Genomic DNA, 10,558 nt, shown 5'->3' with positions numbered 1-10,558 from the left:
TTTATTTTCTAAAACTAATATCCATTTGCAGTAGGCTACATTTTAAAATCAGTCATAAATAATGCAATAAAAACTTTATGCCATTTAATAGCTATTTAGGGAAATGTTCAAATATCAGCTATTAATTTATAGTAGGCCTATCATGCATTCTAACTCGTTTTACTAGAGGTACTAATTAGTATACTTTAACTTATTTTTAAAATTTCTAGTAGCTTTTCGAATAGGGATTATTATCTTTTTCAGGCTAGCTATTCATTAGACATATTTTACATATTTGTTACTAACACTTATGTTAAAACGGCTTGTCATAGTATTTCATATTACTATAAGTTTTTGAATGATTTGTTGAAATAGTAATAATAGACCACATGTGAGTGAGGGCAGCGCGCGTGCTCGGATAAGAAAGTCCGGTGGGCGGGCGCGCGCGCTCTAGAGGTGAATGGAGATGAGGAACTTCCTCAGGAGCCTAGCGACCGGGAGAGCGCCGACCCGGTAAATTAGTACACAAAGGCGAGTTTGCCCCGCACACATTCACATTATGTTTGAATCCCCGTGTAAATCGATAAATGTCCACAACGCGTGGTCGGAGAGTCAGGAAGAGTTGGGCGAGACGCAACCGTCGTCTCCTCCTCGCGGGACGGGGAAGCGAGTCAAGATAAAAAAGAAAAAGCGAAAAGAGCAGCAAAGCGAGAAACGCTCCGTCTCGGTGCCTCAGTTATGCAACGACGACGACGTTCAGGGTCGTAAAGAAACGAAAAATAGACCGGACGAACCGATTGTGAGAGGAATCTTCCAAATCGGGAAAAAGAGCCACGACGTTGTTCTCACAGCAACGCGGGTAACATGGACGCCCATTCAGCCAGAGACCCCTACAGGTGAGCAAGCAGCGCTGAGCTGTGTTTGCCCCAGTTTCCATGGTGATTGAACGCTACTCATGTTTACTTCCTGTGTAAGTTATCTCGAGTTCAAAGTCATATTAGCAATCAGTTTATTATGTATCGTGTTTATAGACACGACTACGCATCGTAAGTAAACATAAGTAGATACTGTATGAACTTAGTTTTATGAACGTTTAAGAATGAATCGTGGACGGTTACACTATTTTAAGGTGACGTAGTTACAGTGTAGCCTACTTACTCTCAAGTAAGAGTGATTACTTAGTCGTTTTAATTAACTTAACTAACGTTACATGTAACTTACTATAGAGTAACAGTAAGGGTTATGTTTTGGTTTAAGGTAATTTACTTGTAATTATGTATATTTTACTGTTATTACTAATACTGTAGTAAGAACATGTAACGTTAAAATGTAACAACGTCACCTTAAAATAAAGTGTTGCCTGAATCGTTCTAGAATTTAGAGTTTTAGAATAATCATCAAGAATAAATTTTGGTTATTTATATGTTTCTTTCTTGTAATACCAACACATGATGCACAATTACAACATGTAGACTCTCAAGACTCACAAACCAAGAAAGTTGCATTTTCATAAATAAATGGATTCTTCCACCAAACACACATTTGTCACTGCATGCACAACAAAGTGACCTCATCCACGAGGCCATTGCTTTAATGACAAAAGTTTGTCTTTGAGGTCATTTGATCCAAATAAATGTTGCAGATATAGGCTAGCTTCTGAGAATCACTGAAATTATCTCATATATTTTGAGATAAAAGACATTTATGTTTTATGCACTTACATTTGATCAGATAATGCATTCATAATTGGCATTGCTAGTACCATGCTCTATTGTTTGAGTTCATTGTTTATGATTTCCAGTTTTATTCGAGGCGATTAAATGCATAGTTTTTCAATAACTCTCTATAACTGGTATTTGAGGTAAAAAGGTCCCCTTGTTGCAACATTGAAAAGGTTCACTATAGCTAAAATAGCCTCTGTTTCCTCTCCACCAATAAGCTGGTGGGCGTTCTGGCGCAGTATGGCTGCCGTCGCATCACCCAGGTGGATGCCATTGGTGGTGGTTGAGGAGATTCCCCTTCCATATGTAAAGCGCTTTGAGTACCCAGAAAAGCGCTATAAAAATGTAACAATTTTAAATGCTTTTTTAATAAAACTAAGCTTTTCAAAAATATTGTGCTGCTCCATCAGTATTAAAAAAAATAACATATTTTTGATTGTTGTAAACATCAGAACCAAAAATAAGCACATTGTGGGCGGGCCTTTAGCTCCGTTGAACCCTAATGTAATAATTACACAAGCAAATAGGGCTACAACAATATAGCAATCCAAATAAAGGGGGGAAAAAGGGGGTAATGTCAGTTCTGCCAGAAACTCATGTGTAACAGCTGTGTTGGTAATGGACTCCGGCTGACTGTTGTGACCACATAAAGTAGGGCATCTGTCAGTCTTGTGGACAGTTCGCAAATGTCCAAGTAAATGATACTCAAGACTACCATCTGCATCATTACTCTAAGAAGATAACCATACGACTTTTTAGGAGGATTTGATTTTCATATCGGATATCAGTGAAACCCTAGGCCTGCATGTGTAGTTTTTTCTCTTTGGGTAATATTTAAGGAATCCAACATTTAATCTAGACATTCTAAGTTACTAGAAATATATGCAGAGATGAACTTTGTCATTTACGCGGAAACCGCAGCGGTATCCAGAATAAAGTGCACATATGCATATACACTTGCTGTACAAGTTTCTGCTTTAAATTTTTTACTGTAAGTACAATCAACTTGAATGATTAAGTAATTTCAACTTAAATTACATTGAACCTACTTAAAAGGTTAATCTTGTTGTATAACTTATAAAAGTTGTTGTTTAAAGTTATTACACAACTTATTTTGATGAGTTAAAGCAATGTAAAAACATATGTTGTCATAACTTATTGATGTGTGAATTTTTGTTTGCTGTCGTCATTGAGGCATTCATTAAAAAAAAAAGCCCTCCGAATTTGCTGTGAAAGAGCGGACTCCTGATTTACGCTGTTTTATTGATCAGGAAACAAAAATGAAACAATTTTGAAACACGCCCAGCAGTTTGAGGCATGTACTTCCTGTCTTTGGCTGTTGTTTTGTGCAGGCACTTTAAAGCATGAGCGCTGCCGAGTGCAAGAGAGCCTTTCAGTCAGCGTAAGCTTTATAGACAGTACTTTTCATCTGTGATCCAAGCTAATGTTATTAAGCCAGAGCTCTCATTACACAGAAAGCATTCATCTAATAACCCCCTATGGCCTTTACCAAATGTTCCCTTGAAAATGCCAAAAAATGCCAGTGAGATCTCGATATACTGGGGTTCTCTATTTGACGCTCATGTGCTTTTTTTCCGCCGAGGGATAACAGATCAGAATATTGCCCCTGATCCCTCAATACAGACAACTGAGAGAGATTGGAGGACATTACCCAGTAGACAAACACAATATCAAATTACTTGATTGCAATGTGGCATTTCAGCGCTTGTTTCTATGACAACACTGTGTGTTGGATTTCAGTGATGATTTGATACCTCTGTTTACTTCTCCCGTTGCTTAATTTCTGATTATGCATTTTATTTGTGTTGTCATATGCTTTAGACCTACAAAACAAAAACAATTGTTATATAGGCCTACACAGTTTTACACCAAAACATTAGAAATGAGAAAATATTAGAAATGTTTCTTGTGCAGCAAATCATCATATTAGAATGATTTCTGGATCATGTTACAATGAAGACTGGAGTAATGATGCTGAAAATTCAGCTTTGCATCACATCACATGAATTTTAAAGTATATCAAAATAGACAAAAGTTCTTTTAAATTGTAATAATATTTCAGAATATTACCATTTCACTGTATTTTTGATCAAATAAAGGCAGCCTTGGTGAGCATAAGATACTTCTTTCAAAAAAATGTAGGCTAATTATTCAAAACTTTTGACTGTTAGTGCAAATATATTCGTTATTTACTCACTCTCACTCTTTTTTCCTCTTCTTTGGAACACAAAATGGATTTTTGGAGAATATTCTGCCTTTTCCATATAATCAAAGCGAATGAGGACCGGAGCTATGAAGCTCCAAAATGATAAAAAAAAAGCAACAAAAATAAAGGTTCTTTATTGGCATTTATGGTCCCATGAAGATCCTTTCACATCCATGGTACCTTTCAATCACACAAAATGTTCTTTATAGTGGAAAAAGATTATTATAATGTTCACACTAAAAAAAAAACATGGTTCTTCAGTGAACTGATCACTAAAGGGTTCTTTAAAGGGTTAGTTCACCCAAAAATGAAAATTCTGTCAGTATTTACTCACCCTCATGTTGTTCCAACCCCGTAAGACCTTCGTTCATCTTCGGAACACAAATTAATATATTTTTGATGAAATCTGAGAGTTGGATCACTCCTCCATAGGCTTCTTAAGGGATTGACACTTGCCGGCCTCGAAAAGTTATTAAAGACATCATTAAAATAGTTCAAGTGACTACAGCGGCTCAATCTTAAGTTTATCAAGCAATGAGAATACTTTTTGTGCGCAAAAACAAACAAAAATAACGACTTTATTTCAACTATTCGTTTCCTTCTCTGTGGGCCTCGAGTCAGTTAACGTAGTGTAATAGCGTAGAGCTACGTCACACGTAGGCTCACTATTGGCCGACGCTGGTCATGTGTGTGATGCGTGTGACGTACAACAACAGAAGCTTACGCTATCACACTAGATTAACTGACTAGTGGCCCACAGAGAAGGAAATGAATAGTTGAAATAAAGTCGTTATTTTTGTTTGTTTTTGCACTTGATAAACTTAAGATTGGGTCACTGTAGTCACTTGGACTATTTTAACAATGTCTTTAATAACTTTTCGAGGCTAGCAAGTTTCAATCCCTGGAGAAGCCTACGGACTAGTATGGAGGAGTGATCCAGCTCTCAGATTTCATCAAAAATATCTTAATTCGTCTTACACGGTTGGAACAACATGAGGGTGAGTAAATACTGACAGAATTTTCATTTTTGGGTGAACTATCCCTTTAAGGAACCCAAAATGGTTCTTCTGCTGGCATCATTGCAAAAAATAATTTATAATTTGTTGGAACAAAATCATATGGGTTTGTAGTGTCATGAGGGTGAGTAAATGATGGCAGAAGTTTAATTTTTGTATGAACTATTCCTTTAAGACAGCTCTAACCAGGACTGACAACAGGACAAACTGTAAATAATATATAGAGTTTCTTTTTTTAGTGGTCAGCACTATTTCTACTGTATGTTTTAAAAATACCGCTCACGAGGCATCACCTACAGCCCGCTGTCTATCCAGAGTAAACATGCCAGTTAGCTCACCTTTTACAAATGAAAGTAGAGTCCGCTGAATTGGCCTCATATTCTGCCGCAACCACAAAAGAGCACAGGAGACTGGGATTGTTTGCCAAAGGGAACTGGGTTTGACTTTTTGAACCCTGAATTTGCTTAGCATTGGCCTTGGCTTTACTTCAGTTTGTCTGTTGAATGTACAAACACTGTGATTTGATCTGGGTGCCAGAGCAGTTCACGCCTCCAGTCCACGCAGTTCATTTAGATCACTCTGGTGGGTTCATGCCATGTGTCTGCTGCTTTTACCTCTGGCTCTGTAAACGTATCAAAGCTCATGGAGCAGAGATTGCAAAAATGGATTTTTTTAAATAATTTTTTTTAATCATAAAACTGGATACAGAAGGCAACCAGTTTAAGTAAAAGCTGCAAGTTGCTGAATGTTAGCACTTAACTTTACTGCTTAAATGATGGCTTATTTCAGAAGATGAATCTATCCACCTCATTTTGCAACACAGAAGTAAGCTATTTTCTTTGATTGTGCAAGACTTCCCATTCATTAGTTGCTATAGGGAAATGACTAGAAAAATGACAATGTGCAGTAAACAGTAAAAATATTTGCACTACAAACCAGTTTGTTTAGGATTATGATCATTAATTAAAATAGTATGATAGCAAGTACCAGTCTGCAATATTAAGCAGCATAACGTACTGTTTTTGTATAGCTAAAATAGGCCTAACTGTTAGCAAATGGCACCGGAAGCCTTTGCACATTCAAGTTACAAAAACAAAAATATTTCTTTAATATCTCATTTGTTTATCTTAGACAGCAATGAGTTTACACTGAGTAAAATGCTTCTCAGATTTCTGTACTGAACAAAAGACCCTTATAATCTCACGTCAGGTTTCAGAAGAGATAATAGTGCATGCAAAATTTGAGATTAAAATGAACTCAAACATTTATCTGATTCTATTTAGACCAAGTTATCTGAGCTACAGTTCATCTCAACAGTTGTTACTTTTGTGTCCATTTTTATTTCTACTAAACAATTTTAGGAGAAATATCTGACACAAAAGTACGGTGGCCGAGAGAGCTCATCTTGTTGTGAGTATTTGCAGCACGTTTCTGTATTTGGTTGTGTTGTGAGTATTTGCAGTGTGTTTCTGTATTTGGTTGTGTTGTGGGTATTTGCAGTGTGTTTCTGTATTTGGTTGTGTTGTGAGTATTTGCAGTGCGTTTCTGTATTTGGTTGTGTTGTGGGTATTTGCAGTGTGTTTCTGTATTTGGTTGTGTTGTGAGTATTTGTAGTGTGTTTCTGTATTTGGTTGTGTTGTGAGTATTTGCAGTGTGTTTCCGTATTTCGTTGTGTTGTGAGTATTTGCAGTGCGTTTCCGTATTTGGTTGTGTTGTGAGTATTTGCAGTGTGTTTCTGTATTTGGTTGTGTTGTGAGTATTTGCAGCACATTTTCTGTATTTGGTTGTGTTGTGAGTATTTGCAGTGTGTTTCTGTATTTGGTTGTGTTGTGAGTATTTGCAGTGTGTTTCTGTATTTGGCTGTGTTGTGAGTATTTGCAGTGTGTTTCTATATTTGGTTGTGTTGTGAGTATTTGCAGTGTGTTTCTGGATTTGGTTGTGTTGCAAATATTTGCCGTGTGTTTTTGTATTTGGTTGTGTTGTGAGTATTTGCAGTGTGGATGTGTTGTGAGTATTTGCAGTGCGTTTCTGTATTGGTTGTGTTGTGAGTATTTGCAGAACGTTTCTGTATTTGGTTGCGTTGTGAGAATTTGCAGTGTGTTTCTGTATTTGGTTGTGTTGTGAGTATTTGCAGTGCGTTTCTGTATTTGGTTGTGTTGTGAGTATTTGCAGAACGTTTCTGTATTTGGTTGTGTTGTGAGTATTTGCAGTGCGTTTCTGTATTTGGTTGCGTTGTGAGTATTTGCAGAACGTTTCTGTATTTGGTTGTGTTGTGAGTATTTGCAGTGCGTTTCTGTATTTGGTTGTGGTGTGAGTATTTGCAGTGCGTTTCTGTATTTGGTTGTGTTGGGAGTATTTGTGTTGTCAAATTGATAAAAGTGTTTTCTTAATTTGCTTGTGTTTTATCTATTTGCATGTGTTTTCTTCTGTTGCAGCACATTGAACTCTCTCGGCCACCGTACAAAAGTGAAATTTACTTGAAAGATAATAGAGAACTAAAACTTAACTTAAAAGTTCTGAGCTATGAAGAACAACCTCTGAACAATCGTAGAAAAAAAAAAAAAAAAAAAGTAGGACTGGTTTCAACCTCTATTTTTAAGTACATAATCAGATGTGACCATTGTAGGGATTTTCTTTTCTATGATGGAGAGAACCTAATTACTTATCCTGAATGCATGCTCACTTATCTCTGAGGGAGTAATACATTAGATGAGGGATACAAAAAGCCATTCTTCTTCTGTATGCATTTTAAAATGATTTTATTTCAGATTATATCTTAACATATCGACTTTAGTTCTCAGCTTTTGTTTCATCGATCACTTTTGCCATTTATATGAGCGCTGAGCTGAACGAGCATGTCATGCAAGCAAATGCTGGATGGTTTACCATACACAAGCGCTGTACTATTAGATCTTTGAAAATGACCTGTTTTTCCCAGAACTCTGAGGACTTTGGTTGACCATTGCGGTCAGCATGGAGCATCTGCCCAAGTGTAGCTCTCTGGAACTGGACTGACTGGCTCAGCCTCAGATTTCTGAGGCTAATTGCACCGCTGAGGTTATCTGATCCCATTTCACAGTACCGAGGGACAGAAGGGGGACATTTTTTAGTCAAGACACATTCCCTGTCCTCCGCATGGAAAACTGCAGTGCAGAGACAAGATCGTTCAGCAGTGTCACATCAGTCAACATCAGTGCTAAAAAACGGTATACTCTTCGATAAGCATCAATCAACAAACAAAAACAAGTTCTGCAACACTAGATACAACAATAAGTAATGTTAATTTAGTAATTTATCCACATTAATGAAGTTATGTTGCTTATTTAAGCTATCCACTCTTACAGATCACATTTCCCCCTCCTTCATGTCCACAAATTATTTTGGCTTGGAGCATAATGAAAAGTAGGTGACGATAATTGTTTATTTCTAGAGCCTGTTTAAAAATAATGAGCAGAACATCATTAGCATCAATAATGAGTCATTATGCTGAGACATGCTCAGCTCTTCTACTAACACCTGAGACTCGGAGTAGGAGCCTCTGGTTACAGAGCCACAGAGAGAGCCGCACACACTCCCAAAACTGTACGACGGCATAAGAATGAGCATAAGAACAGTTTTGCATTGCATGAAATGCCTCCTGTCGTACACCTGAATTAATCTGCAGTGTTTTCACCAGGACAAATACAAGGATGTGGGGGTTTTTTTTTAAATAAAAGGATGTTCACCCAAAAATGAAAAATCTGTCTTCATTTACTCACACTTATGTAGTTCTAAACTTGTACGACTTTCATTATTTTGCAAAACATGAAAGAAAATATTTTGAAGAATGTTGACCCCATGAAAAAAAACTAAAAAAAGACAAGCTTGACGTGAACAACAGACTTTTTCTGCACTGACCTTGACGGAAAAATAGATGGAATTGATTTAAACAGTGAACTGGTGAGTACTACATTCTTATTGGTCAAAATATATTGAATTTAAATAACATCAAACAACGCTGGATCCCACTGACCAAAAAAAAAAAAAAACGAAACAAAAAATAATACGAAACCTTCAAAAGTTCTACTGGCGAGTTCTATAGTCTTATTGGTAACTGAATGCATAAATTTGCCAAAATATGTTAAATTTAATTAACAATGCAAGGAGCAAGAGATGTGTGCAATGATGGAAATCTGCATGCACAGACCATATTGTGGGCTGACCAAAACCAAAAATGACACAGTAATATGCAGTTTTTGAGTTTATAGATTCTTTAAAATGTATTTAGCAAGCAGATTGTCTCGTGCACGCCAATCAGCTGGCTTGTGTACCGAACACAGTTAAAGTTCAAGTGTGTGACCCCTCTGTATTGCAATAGGGATATACAGTGTCACAGTCTAATTGCACACAGGGAACAAACAGACGCTGCCTCCTTTGTTTGCATCCTGGGGGCTTGAAAACGGCAATATAAAAATGTAAATATTGGGTTTTGGTGTGTGGGTCTGGGCTTCCACAGGCACAGGTGGAAAATATGCTCTCGGACGCCATGCTGGGAACCACATGGCCCCACACAACATGGGGGCAAAGAGTGGCTTGCTGACCTGGCACGGGCTTTCCGTAGTTGGACCCCTTTCAAACCACGGTATTAGTTTCATCTGCGAGAGCGCTGCACGCATCAACATTGAGTAGGGAGAAGATGAGACAAAGAGATTCTCTGCCAGACTGAACCCTGTGAATGCAGGTGAAGATTTAAAAGACATTCATGGATATTTACTATATGGAGACACAACTAGATTCACATTTTCTGAAGGAAGGAGTGGTGCTTACCTGTAAAAAAATGATAATAATAGGGTGTTGTATAGTCTATGAAAACAAGTCTTAATATTTTATACAGTGTTGCTTCTAAAGTACATTTTTTACTCCAGAAAATCTCTTGTTGCCATTTTTACAGAGTTTTAAATGCCAACTGGCAAGAGTATCTAGATATGGTTTGGGTCCCTCCTTCAATGTGAGATTATTTGGCCATTTTATGGTCTACATTGCAACAATTGTTAGTCTAATCACTTAGAAATGTAACAACACATTCCTCCTCAACTGTCTGCAGGTTTCATTTATGTCTGGATCACATATGGGATGACATGATCATGAAGTTTACAGTTTTGTCATTTACAGTCATGAAGAGGGTTTTGTTCAAATCACTAATTTTAATTATGAGCAATGCTAAAGGTGATGCTTCAAGCACCACTAATAAAATCAATACATATGCTTTAGACAACATGCATATTGAAATCTCACTGTAACCAAGTCTAGCAGCTCAAATCACTCCCGGTGTAGAATTGATTCTTTTTGTCCATACATTAGTTGCATGATGACATGATGTCGGGCCCCCTGCGTCTCGCCTTTGCCGGAACGCTGCTGAGAGGAAGCTTGTATCCATCTGGAAGCAATAAAGTTTTCTAGAAGAGTGCACAGTTTTATTTAATCTCCCCGTGTCTTACTGTGCCTCAAATGAAGGGCTGTTCCCATCTTGTCATCTGAAATCAGCCTCATGTGCACCGGAATATGACACTTGCCACGCTGGGGGCCACAGACTCGTCGTTCCCTGCTTTGTTTTCTGCTCTCTGGATATCCGCCTT

General features: G+C 37.5%; 1 protein-coding gene across 1 annotated transcript in view; it reads left to right on the top strand.

The window, feature by feature from the left end:
- The first annotated feature begins 422 nt into the window (after positions 1-422).
- The window catches only part of cerkl (CERK like autophagy regulator), a 71,365-nt gene continuing 61,229 nt past the window's right edge, over positions 423-10,558 (top strand). Inside the window, exon 1 of the mRNA XM_077215971.1 lies at positions 423-875. Coding sequence (XP_077072086.1) covers positions 539-875 — 337 coding nt within the window. The 5' untranslated portion in view covers positions 423-538. The remainder of the gene's footprint in view (positions 876-10,558) is intronic.

The sequence above is a fragment of the Siphateles boraxobius genome, unplaced genomic scaffold, assembly GCF_051911475.1.
Source record: "Siphateles boraxobius isolate OS27281-9 unplaced genomic scaffold, OSU_SipBor_1 7, whole genome shotgun sequence".
Classification (NCBI taxonomy): domain Eukaryota; kingdom Metazoa; phylum Chordata; class Actinopteri; order Cypriniformes; family Leuciscidae; genus Siphateles; species Siphateles boraxobius.
Note: the sequence above shows the minus strand (reverse complement) of the source record. Positions and strands in the feature narration are given on the sequence as shown.